This window comes from Rhinichthys klamathensis, unplaced genomic scaffold (genome assembly GCF_029890125.1).
Source record: "Rhinichthys klamathensis goyatoka isolate OS25496 unplaced genomic scaffold, OSU_Roscu_1.1 h1tg000169l_1, whole genome shotgun sequence".
In the NCBI taxonomy this organism is placed as follows: domain Eukaryota; kingdom Metazoa; phylum Chordata; class Actinopteri; order Cypriniformes; family Leuciscidae; genus Rhinichthys; species Rhinichthys klamathensis.
The window spans coordinates 2,538,142-2,558,655 of NW_026606700.1; the positions used below are offsets into that span (position 1 = coordinate 2,538,142).

The 20,514-nt window shown below is 35.8% G+C and overlaps 1 protein-coding gene across 1 annotated transcript; it reads left to right on the forward strand.

The window, feature by feature from the left end:
* The first annotated feature begins 8,486 nt into the window (after window positions 1–8,486).
* Window positions 8,487–20,201, forward strand: si:ch73-61d6.3 (occludin). The gene is made up of 7 exons (XM_056259682.1): window positions 8,487–9,278; window positions 10,863–11,024; window positions 15,173–15,324; window positions 17,741–17,959; window positions 19,405–19,576; window positions 19,660–19,701; window positions 19,816–20,201. Exons 1-7 carry the CDS (start codon window positions 8,514–8,516, stop codon window positions 19,912–19,914), a joined length of 1,611 nt encoding a protein of 536 aa, XP_056115657.1. The 5' UTR covers window positions 8,487–8,513; the 3' UTR covers window positions 19,915–20,201.
* Window positions 20,202–20,514: the final 313 nt, after the last annotated feature.

Consider the following 20,514-nt stretch of genomic DNA (forward strand, 5'->3'; position numbering starts at 1 on the left):
GCACTGCATTGATGCCGTATTCCAGACTACAATGCGCTCGACTTGACCTTCTATTTTCAGCGTAAACTAGAACTCCAATATAAGACATTTTTACTCAAAATTTAATGAACCCTCTGGTGGTGTTCGGGCACTTTAGACCGAATCATTTTACGTTTTTTAATTTAAATTTTTCGACGGAATGGTATGAAACTTGGTCAATTTTGTTGCACTTACTAGATTAATACATAAAATGTGGGCATGACCAAAAAAGGCTAAATGCTCACACTTGTGATCGTCGCAGTCAAAAAATGAGCCATAGGAAATTAATTGGAAATATATAAACTGTGAAAATATAGAGCATATTTTGGGGGGCAATCAGCCACGATGAATATATCTATATATAATACACCAATTAACTGAAAATAATAAAATATTCTTTCTAATATTATTTTATATAAAAAATAAATATGAATAGTTAAGGTGAATATAATCATATAGTCTATTCCTTCAAAATACAAAATATGAAATAATTAATATTATTTCAACAAAACATGGTACATTCATTTAATAATAATAAAAAAGTGTGCTTATGGTCTGCTTTGACTTCCGAGGATCAAAAGTGTGCAGTGAAGTCGAAGTGAGAAATTCCAGAGGGTTAAAAGTGCTATATGTATTCCAAAATGATAACTGGTTGCTACTCCGAATAATGCAAGTTCAATGGAATTTTCAAAAATAATACAGTATATTCTGTGGAGTATTCAGTAAGTACTAAGCTGGTATTCTATTCTGTTGACTAGAATCTCATAGAATTGTTGTTGAATTGTCGAGCTCATAGGAGGTGAGGAAGGGCCTTTGGAAGACCAGTGATCAGGTTGATTAATCATTACCAAATATTAGTGAATACTAAAAACAAGCAAAGCTTACAAATTATATTCAAATGCATATTTTGCACAGACTAAACACTTCAAGCCAGTCTAATTCATTGGATAAATGTTTTCATGACACTCACCGAACACTTTTTTTTTTTGTTGACTTTCAAGTGCTCTCTTTATAGCAATAAACAATACAGTGCTATAGGGATTCAGAGACCTTTTTCCAGGAACAGCTGTGACAGACTCTTTTGTGTTTTACAGGAGCCTGCCACATAATAATAGATGTCCAATCAACTTTAAACAAGATTCAGGCTGAGCTTCCAAGGGTCCTTCTAGCTCTTTTAGCTCCAGCAATCTTCAAGACAGCCTGGGGATGTGATGTGAAGGGAATACTGTACACCCAACCCCCTTGCATGTTTCAATGCAAATGATGATGAAGATAGGATGGTTTTCTCTTCATTTTTCCTTTCTTTTCCTTTCTCATTTTTTTAACAGAGATTCCTTTTTTATTATTTACCTAGATTTTTATAGCTTGTAGAGGATATACAAAATGTTTCCGCAGAGTGGCAACTAGTTGATAACATGCATTCCTTGACCATGTCCAAAGACTTCAAAAATTCACCTAAACAAAATGTAAAAAGGAACAACAGGAGATGAATCCAACACTTGGATATCATTACCACTTACATGAATTTACCGATTTGGTTCACAGTTCTAGGTTTAGAACGAAAATGTCAAGATGTGATTGTCATTACGGGTTTGAAAAACAGCAAACTGCCTTTACTGTGTGTCTTTGGCCTTGTTGACCAAGCTGTAGCGGATTTACTTAATGCTGGGCTCCAACATAAAGAAATAAATGAACAAATCCACTACCTAGTCAGTGCGTTTTTATCTACTTTGTCTTCATTGGACATGTTGTCTTTACATTAACCCTTTGGTCCATCTTAAGACAACAGCGTAAGCAGCAGTAATGTGGGACACAACCTGTAAATAGCAGTTCCTGCTACTCCCATTTAACCATAAAGAACTTTAGTGCTGAAGAAAATGGACAGCATTTTAGCTCACTCTGAACGAGGCACTCGAGTGCTTTTTTTTTTCTCTCAGAATTCATCCATCCATCTTTTCCTAACTCTGACTTGGCACAAAATTAAGTTTGATTAGTCTATTTGAAGGCAAGGATTGCAACCTTTGTGTAATATTGTGACGTTATTATTTATTATCTATTTTAATGGTTTTTTTTTTTCTTTTTCATTTTTCAAATTGCAATTCTGGCTCTGACTTGATTCTGATTGGTTGATCGCGCCAATTGGCTGACAGCTTGTATTTCCTAAATTGTTGTAAAAATGTCATCAGAGCACTTAAGTGTAATTACTGAATGTTATGGCAGTGTTCTTGTTTTGTACACTGTAGTGGGTTTTTTTTTTTTCTCACAGCGGAAGCTTTAATGTCATATAGCTATAGGCTTTAATGTGATATAGGCCTATAGCCTAATCATTAGGCTACCTTATGCCCACACATTTATTTAGTTTGCTAGTTGCCGTGTAATAAGCGACATAGTTATATCGGGTCGAACACCGGTGATTATCGCAAAATACAGTGATTTTGTGGTATTAGCCGGCAAAATACATGATCTCTTACATATGCAGTTGTGAAAGTTGATATATTCCGTCGGTACAAAGGAGTGGGTGCTGTGATCTGGACAAACCTGTCTCATCTCGCCCTCATTAATATTCTTTCTTGTATTATGTCTTGTTTTAGTAATTGACTTCAGCGCTACAAAGCGCTTCAGTGACACACACGGCATGCATAAACATGTGATCAAAATACAGTTAAATGCAAATGAATAGCTACTCAGAATGAAGATCACTTTCCCAAATGGTTGTAGGCCCTACAATCATACAGACTGCCCTAGTGGCATATCACTATGAGTATAAGCCTACATTTAAAAATGAACTGCAAAATGTTGTAAGGCTGAAAAATAGGGTTTTTTTCCTCAGAAATCACTGCCTTTTGATACGATTTATTTTATGCATAAAAAAAATTGCTCAGACAACGATAGCTGTGAAGAATTTGGAAAATTATTTCTCCCTGCATTTTCCCTCTCATTCAAATTAACTCTTTTTTTCTCTCTCTCTCAACAACATAGGGAAAACTGGGGTAAAATGAGCCACAAGGTAAGATGACCCCTTGTTTCTATAGGCAGCCAAACACCAAAAGAATGTGAAAGCATTTTCATAAAGAGGCAATAATTTTTATCTGTGAGGGGATTATGTCCAAAAATGTAATTATTTCCTTTCCACATGAGTTCCAGTAATGTTTGGATGATTTGGAGGAAACTTGTAAACATCACATTGCAGTTTAGTTAGACCTTCAAGCTGATAAATAAGTGAGATGATATAGGGAATGCTGTTTGTGGTTCATCCTCCAATTTCTGTCAAAACGAAACTTGCATGAAACTTTCACAGCCACGAAGCTGTATTACATGATAGAATTCTTCTGTGACAAAGTTGTTTTACCCCAAGTGCTCTGGTTTGGGGAAATGCCATCTGCATTAATATTTAAAAAAAAGCACTTTCTGTGTTTTCCCCGAGCGTGTCTTTATACTCAACACTCCTCCCAGGTCCAGCTTCGCTCAGAGAGTATTTATTAATATTTAAGAACCAAAACAAATAAACCTGGCACATTTTTCATGCAGGTTTGTTTAAAAGGGGCCACTCTCAGTACAGCCAAGGGCACAGAAATAATGTGAAGTAACGGATTTATCAATTATTTATACATACTGTAGGCCTATAAAAAAATTTTTTTGAATAGTGGAATGGTCGTAAGTTTGCTTTTTGTTCATAAAGGGTAAAACAAGCAATTTTTGGTCATGTTGCTGTCATGCTCGTTTTACTTTTATTGTCACAACAATAAAAGAGGCTATCGGGATCCCTTAATCTCATTTAAAATAATTTTAACAGTTATATGAGAACATAATCTGGTGCATGAATGTAATTATATGATTGCTTTTATTATTTTACAGATGTGAATGTATTAAGTGCAGGTTAAAGAGAACTGATGTCATTCTGACATTTAACTAAATAACTATGAAAAATAAGGCCTAAACTAAGAGTCACTTGTTCTTTTGTCCACAGATGGCATGCCATGGTGAATAATTTAGCGCAATACCTATCTATTTGTTTTAAAATGATATCACAAGTCTGGCCAAATATAACAATTGGTTTGTATCAAATGTAAGTTTACCAGGCTTAAATTTCTTAACATTGTTTGCAGTTGTTAGTTTATTTTTAAATATACATTTGTATATGTACAGCCTTTACATTTTGACATGTAGCCAAACAGGGCAACAGATTATTGCATAGGGTAGGCCTACCTATAGTTTATTCCTATTTGCCATATTTTATTATTAGCCTATACTATATTAGTCATTCATTGTGATGAATAATGTAAATAACCTCAACCAGTAAGACATTATAATTTGTAGCACTTTATTTCATAGGTTGTTTGCACAAGTATTTAGAATACTGTTCACTTCTCACCTCGCTTTATTCTCCTGCCATCCTTCGATTCTGCGCAAGAGGGCGCTATTAATGTGCTCTATGCTATGAAATATTGCTCTTTAAAAATGTAGGCTACCGGTAACGTTACTTGAAAACTAAACTATTCGCTCGTGTAACCTGCTTAGCCTACTTCTCAACATCAAAACCACGCTCAAACGTCACCAACACGCGCTTTATTAGTTATATACCTGATTATTTACATAATGTCAAAGAAAATGAATAGAATAGCGTCGAACGGGATGGAAATAAACAGCTGAAGTTCATGCGCAGTGAATTATCTTAGCCTACATTGGACTGTCAATTTAGTCTACATTTTGATATTTATTTTATATTTAACTTTTGAACTGTTGATAATATCATACCAGTTTCTATAATTTTATCAGACGGGACATAATGTGTTCATGATTCTTTCATTAAATCCTACTTTGATGTTTTTTCTTTGTGATGTTTTGCACTTGCTTTCGCTCAACAAATGCTCACTTCTTGGAAGGTGAAATCATTAAGGAACAAACTACTTTTAAAAAAAATAAAGAAACGAATGGAATATTTGTTTAAAAAATAATAATTTTCGCGTTAGCCTACGTGGGGGGAAAAATACAACACCTGCTCGAACAGTGAAATTATCTAAGAAAAATAATAACTTTGTTCACTTGTGATCATATAAAACTAAGATAATTTCTATCCAAGTTAAAAATTAAAACTGGGTGTTGTTGTTGTCGTTGTTGTTGTTTTAATCCATAAGGAGGAAATGTTGAAATACTTCATGACAAGATTGACCCGCCCTCGCAGCTTTTGTCCAATGGAATTAAACCTGGTCTGACTAACAGTCCCTAGATTATATCGAGTAAACTTCTTGTTCTCAAGGAAGTTTATTTTCACAGCCGTCCATGCATTTCCACCCTCATCTTTTTCAGGGGGCTCAGGACTGGTGAGTCCAAACAATCAGACCTCTGATACAGAGAGACACATAAAGATGTGCTTCACTGCATGCAGGCGCAGGTGGACCAGAGAGATTTAACCGAGAGAGGAGAACTCTCGACCAACACCTTTACTTTCACCTGCTCAACTTTTTTATATATATTATAGACGTCAACAGCAGCTAAGAACTGAATTTGAAGACGAAGAAGAATAATCTGGGATAATAATATCTTTTCATCAGAAGACAGATTCAAAAAGGTAAACAATGTTTTTCTTTCTTTATTTGAGATTTTAGATAGGCATACATGCTTAAAAAATTTATCTTTATGGTTTAGATTTTAATTTAGATTAGCTATTTATAAAAACTATTTTATAAAAGTTATTTATAAAAGCTTCTTATAAAATTAGAAAACTGTTGTCTAAAATTAATGAAAATAATTAGTGTGTTATAGACATGCAGCAGTTTCACGACGAGAAGCAATAAGAGATTTTGTGAACTTCGCTCCTACTTTTTGTGTCTGGAGTTCATACATCATTATCTGCTTCAAAAATACGATGGTACTATTACGTTTGACTCGGTTTGAGCATTAAATTATGGTAATACCATACTTTTTTTGAATGTACCATGTTGTTTTTTACTTTTATACCATGGTATCATTCTACAGTAATACCATGTTTTTTGGCCATGTTATGTGTTAGTATTAAAAAAAAACTTGTACTAGGCCTACCATGCACTTACCATTGTATATACAACCACTTTACCATGGCACTGTTATAGTTTTTATGTAGGCTAAGACCGCACAGTTTCAGCCTAAATTTTTTTTTTTTTTTAAATCCTCTTTATTTAACCCTCTCACCTGTTGTTGGTCATTCAAAAGATTCATTAATGATTCATTAAATCAGACCTGTGCCGGGATGGTAAATAAGAAAGGATTCTCTTGAGGACACCTGATCCTTACAACTGTATGTGCCTGCGTAGGCACCCCCCTCTCAGAGCGGCCCAGACACTGAAGCTCTTGTGTTTTTCTTTCCAAACCTCTCTTTTTTTTTATCTCAGGCCTTTATTACCATGGTAACCATGCGCAGACAGAGTGCAGCCTTGACTTTTTGCTATAACAAAGGAGAGAAGTTGGGGGAGGCTGGGTAGTAGGTGAACACATAGTAACCAGGCAAACGAAATGGCTTATCTGCCTTTGCTAAGTTCTGAAAGTGTTGTATGCATTCTTCTGTTGTTTTCTACACTACAGTAGATACTAAGACAGAAGACTTTTGAAAGTTCTGTTATTAATTATACTCACCTTCATGTCTTTCCAAACCCATAAGACTTTCGTTCATCTTCGAAACCCAAATGAAGATCTTTTTGATGAAATCTGAGAGATCTCTCCCTTCATTGACAGCTACACAACTACCACTTTTATGAACTTTTTGAAGCGTCAAAGTGTCAGTTGCGTAGCTGTCAATAGAGGGACAGAAAGCTCTCAGATTTCATCAAAAAGATCTTCATTTGTGTTTCGAAGATGAAACGTGAAAGTCTTACGGATTTGGAACGACATGAAGGTCAGTAATTAATAACAGAACTTTAATTTTTGGGTCAACTAACCATTTAAATAAATGATAAATATATTATATTGAAGTCAGTAAAATCATGACATTACAATTTATAACATAAGGCATACGTTTAGAAAACAATACAAGGACTTTCATATCACATCTACAAATAAATCAAAAGGTATAGCAAGAATTTTTCAGGAATTTACATATTAAAACTGAGTATTTGAGTAAGAGTATTTTTTCGAATGCAAAATATCTCACTGTAGATTGTGCTGTATTTAATTAGAAATATGTATCTATCTATGGTAACATGAAACTACAACTAACATTCGACCATAATATAATATAACCTCTGATTATTAGACATATTGTAAGTCCTGTTTGTCTAGTTTTGCCCTGTTTGTGACCTCATCCCTAGACCATATGATTTGAAATTAAACAAACGGCATATTTGGCAGGAATTGAAATCTGTGCATTTCAAAGTCAGTGCTGGACAATGGCTGAGATTGAGTTGAACTCCCACGGTCGGGCCTGTAAACAGTGGCTTTGTGTGGACAGACTCTGATCCCTGGTGCCGATGTCTCCACTCTACTCTCTGTTGTTACCTCACACTGATAAACAGCACAGTGATTTCACGGCTTGTGGTTTTGGATAACGTCATTTTGGCCTCTCCATTAATTGATGTCACTGACGACGTGCTGACCAAAGACATTTAAAGGGACAGTTCACCTATAAACGATAATTCTGTCATTGTTTACTCACAAATAACCGCATACGGGTTTGAAACAAAATGTGTAATTTTTTCCAGAGTACACAAAAGGATAATTACTGTCCATAGTGGCCATGTCTGTCATTTCTGTCAATAATAATAATAATTATATTCAGCAAGGATGATATATTATATTCAGCATTACTTTGATCAATGTTATAATGTTACAAAACATTTCTGTCGAATAAATTGTTCTTTTGAACAGCACAAATGTTTTAACAAGAAATGTTTCTTGAGCAAATCATCATACCAGAATGATTTCTGAAGGATCATGTGACACTGAAGACTGGAGTAATGATGCTGAAAATTCAACTTTGCATCACAGGAATGAATTACATTTTAATATATATTTAAATTGAAAACAGTTATTTTAAATTGTAATAACATTAAACAATATTGCAGTTTTTACTGTATTATTGGTCAAATAAATGCAGCCTTGGTAAGCATAAAAAAAAAAAAAACATTTTAAAAACTGGCCCCAAACTTTAATACATTCTTGTGTAATGTAATTTCATATAATTTATAAAATAATAATATAATTAGATATAATTTAAGTTGTCAGATATTATAAAATTATTTATTTATTATTTGTTTATTTATTTCTATTCATTTTTTAAGGAGTTTCCATGGACTCTTTTCAGTTAATTATTACTTAAATTTCAATCTGTTCCATCCTTACACGAAGCTATTGTATGCCTTAGACTGGAATATAGTGCATTGTTTGAATTGGGCCTTTTATGGTGTTTTTTGTCTTAAACAGTAAATGAATAACCTAATACATTTTCTGTTTGCTTGCAATACCTGAGTGATGCTATTCATATTGACATATTCAATTGCTTCTTTTAGCAAGGTCATCATTGAGAGATGTTTGAGAAACAACCCTACGATAGTCCCCCGATGTACACTCCCCCTTCCAATGGCTTTGGGCCTCCGGGTAGCTTCCATGACCCACGGAGTGAATTTGATCCCTACCCTCCACCTCCAGGATCCTACTATATTGGCGAGGAGGTACCACAGCATTTCTACAAGTGGTTCTCCCCTCCGGGAATTGTAAAGATTATGATGGGGATAGTTATAATCCTCTGTCTAGGAATCTTCGCCTGCGTGGCCTCGACTCTGGTTTGGGACATGCAGTACGGAGTAGGTTACGGATCTGGATATGGAAGCGGGTACGGATACGGAGGCTACGGATATGGAAGTGGTGGATATGGAAGTGGTGGGTATGGAAGTGGTGGATATGGAAGTGGTGGATATGGTTACGGAAGCTACAATTCTTACCCGACCCCTTACTCGGCAAAGACCAGCATGATCGCCGTCGCTGCCATAAACTTCATCATCGCTTTGGGATTCTTTGCAGCCAGCTTCTCCAAAACAAACACGTTCCGGAGCAGGAAGTTCTTTCTGGTGGTGCTTATTGTCGGTTCCATAATGGCAGTGATTCAGGGCATTATAAACATTGTGTACATTGTAGGAGTGAACCCAATGGCCCAAAGCTCCACCAGCTCATACTACAACCCCATGCTTATGATGTGTCAGAACCTCTACGGAAGCAGTGTGACGGGAATGGGGGCCGGCTTTCCTGTCTATAACCAGTACTTGTACCACTACTGCTACGTGGACCCTCAGGAGGTACCATTTAAAGTTACAGGATGTTTGGAAATGTCTTTATTTAATTTGTGTTTTCTTTATAGTCTACAATCAAAGGATTACAACAGACCATAACTTGTCCCTTATTGTGTAGAATCTGGCAGGAAGTGCATGTACACCTACAATGGAAGCCTGATCTAACCCTAACATTGCATTTTGAAGAGCAATGTGTAGTAGACTGTAAAAAAATATTTTTCAAAGTTCGAAGTTTCAGTCTTTCTACTTAAAAATGTCATGTTTAATTCAATGCTATTCGCCGATTCTTTAATTAATTGTGAAATGTACTTGCAATTTGTGAAAAGTACTTCTACATTTTTTTCTCAGTGTATTTAGGTTGATTTAGTGATGTTAAATAGTATTTCTGGCATCATTTATTTACCCTCATGTCGTTCTAAACCCATAAGACTTTTGTTCATCTTCAAAACAGAAATGAAGATATTTTTAATGAAACCTGCCAGATTTGAAAGTCCATGTAAACAAAACTCTGTCTCTGACGAAAGAAATCCATATGAATCGAGCGCTTTAATCCAAGTCTTCTGAAGAGATACGATCTCTTTATATGATGAACAGTTAATTTAGGATTTTATTCACATAAAAACATTGATCAACGCACATACATAGAGCACATCAGATATGGTAAACAGAAGCTCAATTGTTTGCAAAATGAAAGTATAATGCATTTGGAATGACATTGGTGAGTAATTGATGACAACATTTTTCTTTTTGTGTGAACTATTCTTTAATGATACAAAATGGAATATATAGAATTAATTAAATTAATAAATAGATTTCTTTCTTAAAACAATTAAGTTGTTTAATTTAGCACAGGATAAAAAAAAATGCAGTGTATTTCGTAAGTAAAACCATAAATAAAAGTAGTCTTTCATCAAAACAACTATTTTGTTTGAGAACAGTTACGCCTCAAATAAATAAAATGTACATTTTAATGGAAAATTTAATCCAAATGCTTTAAAAATATGAATTGGGATTCCATTGTGAGTGCATTACTGTAAACACTTTTTCTGTTAATTTTAATTTTTGGAAGCTAAGAAAAAAAAAATCAGTGAAGAGTATAATATGTAGTTGTTAATAACCCAGAACTTTCATTTTAATATAGAATATTTAATTATAAGAGGGAGATGATTATTAAGATAATACTTGTAGTATACTAAATTATTATGATAACACTTTACAATAAGGTTTTATTAGTTAACATTAACTAATAATGAACAGCACTTCTACAGAATTTATTAATCTTTGTTAATGTTAATTTCAACATTTACTAATAACATTATTAAAATCAAAAGTTGTATTTTAACATTAGCTAATGCACTGTGAACTAACATGATCAAACAATGATCAACTGTATTTTTATTAACTAACGTTAACAAAGATGAACAAATACAGTAACAAATGTATTGCTCATGGTTAGTTCATGTTAGTTAATACATTGACTTATGTTAACAAATGAAACCTTATTGTAAAGTGTTACCATTATTTTAGCTCAGTATGATAAAAACATTTCTGTATGCATTGGACTTAACGATACAATTTCATCTTTCTCAGGCAGTTGCAATGGTTTGTGGGTTCATGGTTGTGTTGGCACTGGCTGTGGCAGCCTTCTTCTCCTATAGAACCAGAAGTAAAATCTGGCACTACGGGAAGCCAAACATCTACTGGGACCGACCACTGATGGGAGGAACCGAGGGCAGAGATGTGGAGGATTGGGTGAGTTTCCATATTACCACTTAGTCTTCTAGGCTGAGTCGTGCTGCATGAAAGAAGAATCACATGGTCACTAATTAAATGGCACACCCAGATCAAAGTGGCATGAAGTGTCTTGCCTAAGCTGATGAAAATGAAAGGCCAGTGTCAGGCTTATTGCTAGTCTCTAAACTTAAAGCAAACAGTATTCCAATACATTTCAATGTGCAAGTTATCCAGCATCCAAGCTCCAGCATCCCTGTGACCATACATAGGACAAGCGGTTTAATTCTGCTAAATTGTTTGTGATAGTTAATCAAGACCTTTTGTTTAGGCATGGGATCGGTTTAAGGATGTTTTGAAGCCTTTAATAGTTTCAATGGCCTGTGTGACACTGGTGATAATTCAGTCACAAGGTTGAATGAATCGCTGATACGGTCTGTTTGTTAATGGCCAGCCTAGTTTCGCTGTGATTGATCATTAACCAAACTGAAAGAGTCGAGTAGCTTTTAACTTCTTGGGACTGTGAACTGTTCAACTTTTGTAATACCCAGACGGTTTGGAAGCATACTTGAATAAGTATATTTGTTTACAATTCATTGAATAAATAAAATGATGAAGTATACACACATTTTATTAGAAGTGTTTTTAATGGTCAATATTGATGGAGATATTGAAAGAGTGTGGCAGTTTCAAATTAAAAATATATTTCGATTAAACCTTGAAATTCCGAAATACATTACAAAATATACTTCAAGGAGTAGCAGGGACATACATTGCATTTACCCAAAATGTATTTTAAGATTGTCAATCTATCTAGATTGAAAACATATTTATAAAAATATTTAAAATGGATGAAAAATAATAGATAGAAAGTAGCTAAAACTTAACAAAAACAGATTTATTCATCTACATCTATTTTAACAAATTTTTTTGCCATTTTTTTTTCGCCAAAGATTTCTGAAATTAGATGAATACTCATTTACATAGTGTTAGGGGTAAACAGTTAAAGACCCAGAACCAGATATGAAGAATGAAGACCCGGAGTCAGAATTATAATAAATTAAAGAAAAGATTTACTGAAGATAGTTTGCAGTTTCATCAGCAGAAGTCAGCTTCAAGACTCACACAGGAGTTCGTAGGCCCGCCCCCCTTACAGTGACAAAGATCACAGCAATTATACCATTCACCAAGGTCTAAGCTACGTCCTTGCTTCAGGTTGCAGTATCTGATTGGCTAAGAACACATATAGTCTAAGTAATATTCCTCACAATACAGATAGACTGAAGCATCTCTCCATAGATTATGCAGATGACACTCAGACCCTGAAGTTTAGGCACGTCATGACCTTCCAGGTCACAGATTTGGGTTGCTGGGCGCCAACATGTCGAAGAAAACAACTCAGTCAATCTCCCATAATGCCAGTGGTTCCTCAACCTGCAACCAATAAGACTATCACACACACCGACACAGCTTTTCCAAGGTTGGATTAGGCCAGGCTCTAACTATAAACAGGAGAGTCGTCTCAAAACATCAAGATAATGCGTTCCTTCTCTCAAGGATAGCTAGACTTTAGTCTACTGTAACTGGAAAGTAAGGCTTTAACAAAGAAATGGTCCCTTAAACTATTGGCTTCAATGACCCCTATATGTTTTAACACGTTGGGTCAAGGGGCGTGACATTTCAGAAAAACATTCGAAGCGGTTGACCAATCACAACACACTGGTTCAGAACACAGTGTGCTTTCCGGAAGACGGGGCTTCATAGAGACAGGAAATAAACAGGGATGTGTTTCCCAAAAGCATTGTAAGCCTAAGGTTACGTTAAAAACGGAAAACTTTTTATGAATTATGGCCGTTCATTTACACAACAACAGCGTTTTGGGGGCCTGAAAATGCTAAATTTTGAAAACGAGATTCAAAGTGCAAGTTTTTGATAACGATACTGTTATTGTCTTTGTATAAACTACAAAAACGCAAATGTATGAAAGCGGTGACATCATGCACATTACGTGTTCAGTCTATAGGTGCGTAGTGTTTTTACAAAGTGACATCGCCAACTACTGGCCTGGCATGAATAATACAGTGTTTTTAGTCGTTTTCGCAGATTTGTGTGAACAGGGATTGTTTGGACAACCTTGTCGTCCTTTGCTGAAAACGCGAAGGAAAAATTCTCTGCTTTTAGTACATCGTTGTTAGGTAAAACAAACCCTAAGTAGATAGTAGAAACTTTGCCACCAATGGTGTCTACGATCAACTTAGCTCACGATGCTTTTGACAAACACAGCCCAGAGGAAGAGTGCTGCAACAATGTCAAATATAACATTTAAGCATGAAAACCTATTCTAGTAGACCCTAGTACCTAGTCTAGACTCTAGTAAAGGGCGTAATGTGGCCTCTTTAATTGTTTTTCCTAGACAGATTAAATGGAGAGCTAATGGCTACTCAGATTGTCTCCCGAGACCCTAGAAAAATGTCTCCTTTAGCATTTCAGAAGAGATCACACTGTTCTCACTGCTCAGATTTACCAAGATACCAAAGTCTGAGATCTCAGTATAAACTTTTCTGATTACATTTCCAAAACCATCCATAATTCTAAAGCTCTGTACTTTTAATGCAGGTTAAAATGGCCTCATTTGTTTCTATTTTACTTCTGGGAATTTTAGGAGAAATGTCTAAGACAAAGTTGCTACGTGCTATAACTGAAAATCCTCCTGAGCTATAAATGAGCAACTTCTAAGCAATAAATCTTTCGTCCAGTCTGCAGGTTGTTAATGAACCTGTAGCTGCTAGTAGAGGCTCCGTAGGGTGCAGTTTGATTTTGGATTAAGTCCATTGGAAACATAATTACTACAATCTTGAGACTGGTCTGCCTCTCTCTCTGCCCTGGTGCTTTCAGTAGATCTATGAACTCTGACAGCGTTCCACACACTCCCTTTGAATACCTTTCTCTCCTTGCCTTTCTATCTCTCCTTCACCTTTTTTCTGGTGCAAAAGGAGGTCACGGGCATGAAACGACCCTCTTTTTTGTTCTCAAGCATTCTTTCCCTGCTTATGTAGCGTGATCACGGATCAGTGGTTGCAGAAGCTCATGCAGGGAAAGCATTGTTGGAATTCCTGGATGACTTGGGCTCTTCTATACAGTGGCTTTTCCCATTCTCCCCAGCTGCAAGGAAACGCTCCTCCACCCTCTTTCCTGCTGCGTCTTCCCTCCGAACACACACACGTACATTCACATACAACCTCTCCAGAACAAGACAAACAATCCCCCCGACACATACACCTGCTTTCATTGTTATAGCCGTGTACATGCTCGGCATAGTTTTCCCTTATATTCACATGGCCACTCCTTTTTACACCCCTGCATTTTAGAAACAAATATTATAAATAGGGAGTTTTTTTGACACTCATATTGTACCAGACGTCATAACTATAATTGGCATTGTGTGTTTGTCACAAAACTTACATGCCGAGAACATCCTCTGAAATCAAACTTAAACAGGAAGCACTTTTGCTTCTTATTCGCTGCGGACTTTCCTGTACGTTAGCAGAAGGAAAATAAAGTCTAAACAATGGATCCAAAATGGTTTCTGTGTTTGTAATGTTCTGCTCAGAATTCCGTTTAAAAAAACTGCATTCAAGACAGATTTATGATTGAATAATTTAGTATTACATTATAGCAATATACATAACATAGGTAGGCATAAATGATCTTTATGTATTTATTTTAAGTAACTTTTCCAAACCTCCTTAATAATGTTACAAAAGATTTCTATTTCAAATGCTTTTCTTTTGAACTTTATACATCAAAGAATCCAAAAATAAATGCATCATGTTTACCACAAAAATATTAAGCAGTTTTCAACAATGATAATAATACGAAATCAGAACATTAGAATGATTTCTGAAGGATCATGTGACACTGAATACTCTAGTAAAGATGCTGAAGATTAAGCTATAAATAAAACTGATCTTTATTTATTTATTTTATTTAGCCACTATCAAATATTCCTGTTAATCTTAAACAATCTTAATGCTGAAAAACGCAGACCTTTTGCCTGTCATTATCTAAAAAATGTTGCTTCCTGATTTTACGCACGTCAGACTCTCTGTTCAGATATGTATCGAAGTTTGCAGACTTTGTACTAAACAGGAAGTTTGTTCCTTTTTTAGGTCAACCGTGTACAGGATGGACAGAGCGTGCGGGAGGCGTCCATGGTGTTTTCAGAGAAGATGGCTCCTGTTCTGGTTTCTGCCCCCAGTGTCGGCTCCATCCCCTTAAAGACTGGCAGTGTCTTTAGCTCTGAGACCCACAATATTATCGGGTGAGTGAGTGAGTGATCCGGGCCGGCCCTGGCCTAGCTGGAGAATTTAATGCTGAGCTCCATGTAAACAGGCAATATTGCATGACCCTGCTAAGGAAATTTCGGCGCTAACTTTATTGCTTAACCCTTAAACAACATGTACCACGGGATACATACTATTTATTCTCTTGGAGGAGGCACGAGAAAAAATCTTTAATCCAATTCTGTTATCCTTATCATAGTTGAGTCTGTTTGGAGCATGTGGCTCACATGACTTGGTTCAAATCATTTCTCGTTTTATCAGTATGACCTAAAGCCAACACGCTTTCTGGATATTCTGACTTTGTAGAAAGTAGGCATATATTAATCTATCTTAAGCAAAAAATGCAAAACATTGTCTTTGTTGAAAAAGAAAATTAAGCCATATGTTACTCCTTATGTTATTTACTTCATTTTGAGTCTGTATGAGATTACGTAGTCAGATTAGGGTAAGAAAAAAGGATTATCCACAGTATTGACAATGAGTGGTGTCTCAAGATAAACTGGGCCCCCTGTGTATTATTGTGTATTATTACTGTGTTATTGTATTATTGCCAGGGGTGCACGTCACTTTTTTTGGTCTGGTTCTCGAGGGAGCACCTACATGCTGCTTGGCACTCACACTCGGCACACTCACCAGCTGTCGTCATCACTTTCCTCCTGACTGCTCTCCTCTTTTCTATCTTCTTTTCTCTCGAACATGGTAGATGATGTCTTCAGGATTACTTAGAAAATTCTATGTTGTATCATCAATTAATTACATTATATGATTGATTAGGGATGGAGCTAAACATACAAGAAATGTGTATGCCGTAATTTTAGGACGCTTAGACGTGTCATACATGCAGTATATTTTGCATATTACATATTTTTTTGCATCAAATAAATCATAGAAATATTGATGATTTTGACTTTTTTATACTCTAATAGGGCAACGTATCCTGGGAGATACATCTCATAAAATCCAAATTATATCAAACATTTCAAAAAGTCCAGATGATATAAAAAAGTGACATGAAATGATATTTTTGCTGATCATTTTCCACTCTTGCCCATTTAAAGGTTAAAGTCATTTGAAATTGCATTCCAGTTTTTCATACACTGCTGATCAAACGTTTGGGGTCTGTACGGTTTTGAAAAAATGTTTTTGAAAGAAGTCTCATGGTCAGGGCTTAAGTTATTAGATAAGATAATGTTATTAGAATTTAGCTGAATTTTCAGCATCATTACTCCAGTCTTCAGTGTCACATGATCCTTCAGAAATCATTGAAATTTATCAAAGGATTTCACAGAAATCCTTCAGAAATCTATGTCTGCTGGTTTGCTGCTAAAGAGCCCAAACTTTGGAACGATAGTGTACACTTACTACCGAGTCAAACTAGCCTGTGCTGTGGTATTTTTAGACTTTTTTTGTGACTTTTGCTAGATGAAGTTAGGTCAGCAGTGCTATTGTGCTTTTAAATTAGTTTTCCTTATTGTGCCTGATGAAGACCTGATGGTCGAAACGTTGCCTAGCTAATAAATTCTTTGGAGCAGCTTTTTCAGTGTGCGGACTTCACACTTCTTTTTTTCGCTTTTAAATTAGTTATCTTGCCCATTAGTCTGGCTAATGGTCTGGGCCATTAGTTTCATGAAGTCAGGTTAGATTACACCAGATATGACGTGTCTTGGCCTGAGATCAAACTAGCTGCATTTTTTAATCAGATGTTCTTTCACTATAATTTGTTTTTAAATTAAGTCTCTGCCTCTATGTCTGCCTCTGTCTTTCTCTTCGTGGCTCTATGAGCTTTTATGGTATTGATTCAATATAAATGAATGAATTCATATCCTTTTTCTATAGACACTGACAGTGTTGGCAAAGTCCCTGTTAAGATTTAACAAACAGGCAATGTCTCTGTAAAAGATGATTGGCTCTTCATTTCTTTAAATAGTCAACATTTATTGGAAAACAAGCTAAAAAAAATCACAATGAGGTACAATAATAAAAGCTATTTTGCTAAATACTGGGTTGGCTATACTTGTGAGGGCCATGTTTTCTAAAATGTCCTCACGAACACTAATTTATGAGGCCATTTAAAGAATTCCTCAATATTTGAAATGCTTATAAATTGAGCAAATAATATTTTACTACAATATTGCCAACAGGTTTCTGTTAATGCTATATTTAAAAACAGGGTATAGTAGCCTAAATATGAAAAAAAAAGATTTTTTTTTAAAAACCTTCTCATTAATATTGTCCTGATATGCATTTCCTCGTTCAGCTCATTAATTTCCTTATAACTACACAGTTTTAAAACCCCTTTCTTCAGATTGTCATACAGTATTCTGAAGAATATTTTGATTCTTGCCTTGATTCTCTGTTCGGATACAGTAGTAACGTTGTTTTTTCCTCCCACAGTTACCCTGAGCGCTCTTTCAGCCACCCATCTCACTCTACATCCCCGTCAGGAGAAGTGAGCTCCAGCCCCTCCGACCAGACCGACACCATCCGCAAACCGTCCGCCTCCAGGGGCAAGAGACGCAGGAGGAACCCTGAGCTGGACGAGTCCCAGTACGAGACCGAGTACACGACGGGAGGAGAGACGGCCAACGATTTTGATGAGGATCTATGGGCACGGTGAGGAGTTGTTGTAGGCTCAGTTTTAGTAATGCATTCCCTTGGACACTGCATGGAAGTCTTTAGGAGAGAATCATCTCTGCCACGCATGTCCACATGCTAACATAATAGACTAATTTTGGGTTATAGGGTCAAAGGCTGTTGCAAACGTGTGCATGTTTACATGTGTTGTTTGGTTTGAAAAAAAAAACAGACCATGTTGGACCATGAAAGGAAAATATCTTAGCAAACAATAAACCTATGGTCTCATTTGTTTTAATGATACATTTTACAGCATTTATTGACATTTGTTAATGTAAGTTTAATGTTCATTTTAGTTCACTGATGGTAACAGATACAACTGAGTGTTGAGTGCTGAATGTTGAGATTAACATGAACTAAGATTACTAAATGTCATTGTTAGTTCATGTTAACTAATGTTAATAAATAAAAACCTTTTTTGTAGAGTGTTACCCAATATAAAATACTTGTATTCACTGCATTATAACTAATTCTAGACATATTTTCTCACTAGTTTGCTTTTTATTTCCTTTTTTCTTTTTACACAAATAAAGAATATAGAGTTGAAAGTTTGGGTGGCCACATTACTCAGAGAGTAAATTTGCGCAATTTCAGCAAATACTGATATTTCATATTAGCAACATTTCTGCCAATGGTGGTATTTCACTTTAGCGAAATATGTCACATTACCTAAATTTCTGCAAATAGTGGAATTTTACAAAAGTGAAATTTTGGTTAATGGTGAAATTTTACAAAGTGAAATTTTGGCGAATAGCAGAATTTCACATTGGCGAATTTGGCGAATGGTGATATTTTACATAAGCAAAATTGTCTGGGATTGGTGGAATTTTACAAAAGCAAAATTATATTTCAGATTAGAGAAATTTCTTTGAATGTTGATATTTCACTTTAGCAAAATCTTGTAAAATGGTAGAATTTTACAAAAGCTGAATATCAGTGAATGGTAGTATTTCACACTAGCCAAATTTCGGTGAATGTTAGTATTTTACATTAAGTCACATTCATTTATATAGCGCTTTTAACAATATTAGTGAAATTTTGGCGAATGTTGATAGTTCACATTAGCAAAATGTCTCTGAGCAAGGGTAAATGTGTGCTCCTTTACTCTGTTAATGGTGGGTGTTTTTCTGCGTTGTGGCAAATAAAAGGCTGTCAGCTCAAACTCCACAGCAGTTAATCCATTAAATACCATCATTGTTGCCTTGATGATCAAAATGCTTAACTCTAGGTCGCTCCAAAGGGATTGTTGTTAAAAAAAAAGTGGATAACATTTCTTTGGATAAATGTTTATTAAATAACTACCAAATGACTAGTGATCCCCTTTATCGTTTTCTGCATTAAAGCTAAATATACATGTTCCATAAGTGGCAGCAAGTAACATCACAACATCCATGTTAACTGCCTTCTGTTTCATTCCCAATCAGTCTGTATCCAGAGATCACGTCTGATGCCCAGCGACACGAGTATAAGAAAGAGTTTGACTCGGACCTCAGGACCTATAAGGAACTGTGTGCCGAAATGGATGACATCAGCGATCAGATAAACAAGCTCAGCAGAGAGCTGGACACACTTGATGAGGGAACGTCCAAGTACGAGGTGAGTGACTGAAACATTTTGGATTAAAAGTTCAACTCCCTGTTGTTCAAATGCATGACTTTCTTTTTTCTCTCACGTTATAGGCTGTAGCAGAGGAATATAATCGTCTGAAAGACCTAAAACGGGTGAGTCTTGATCATAAAACTAAAGAATGACTAAACATTCGCATTCATAGTAATAGATGCTCTGCTTTTTTGATGTTAATATGAGGCTCTCTTTCCTTTATTCTCTCTGCTTAGATGCCAGATTATCAAAACAAGAAGCACCAATGTCGCAAACTGCGCCACAAGCTTTTCCATATTAAACGAATAGTTAAGATCTACGACCGCGGTCAGTAATAAGCTACCAATGCTCTCCTTTTTCCACATTTTTGCATTTAATTAATCATGGGCTGCCATGACGAAGCCTTTAAATGACTGTGTGACCAAAGCTGCCCGAATCCTAAACTGCTGTAACATTGGCTTCACCCGGTGCTTTTATGATTAACCTGAGCCCTAAAGATGGTTGCCTTGGAAACGAGGTCCTTTCAAAGTCTTTCCATTTCCTGGAACATGTTCTTTCACTGGAAACATCTGCTTGACTTCATATAGCCTGTAAAATGCCATAAAGCATTGAGATATTGTCATTCTGTTGTTTGTTTGTGTGTGTGTGTGTGTGTGTGTGTGTGTGTGTGTGTGATTTGGGTGTGGTTGTGAGTTCTAACCTCAAGGTCAGCTGATTACAGCGGTGCATGAGTTTGTTGCAAAAGAAATGTACTTTGGACAATCCTTTTCGACTGAGTAATTTGCACCTGCATTGACATCAATACAGTCAGTGTCCTTGTGTATGACTGTAGGTGAGTTAAGTGTGTTTTACTGTGAATGCTTGTAATTGTCAAGGTGTAACTGTTGGTCACTGCTTGTTTTCAAGTCAGAAACCATGAAAGTTCTCATTTCCGA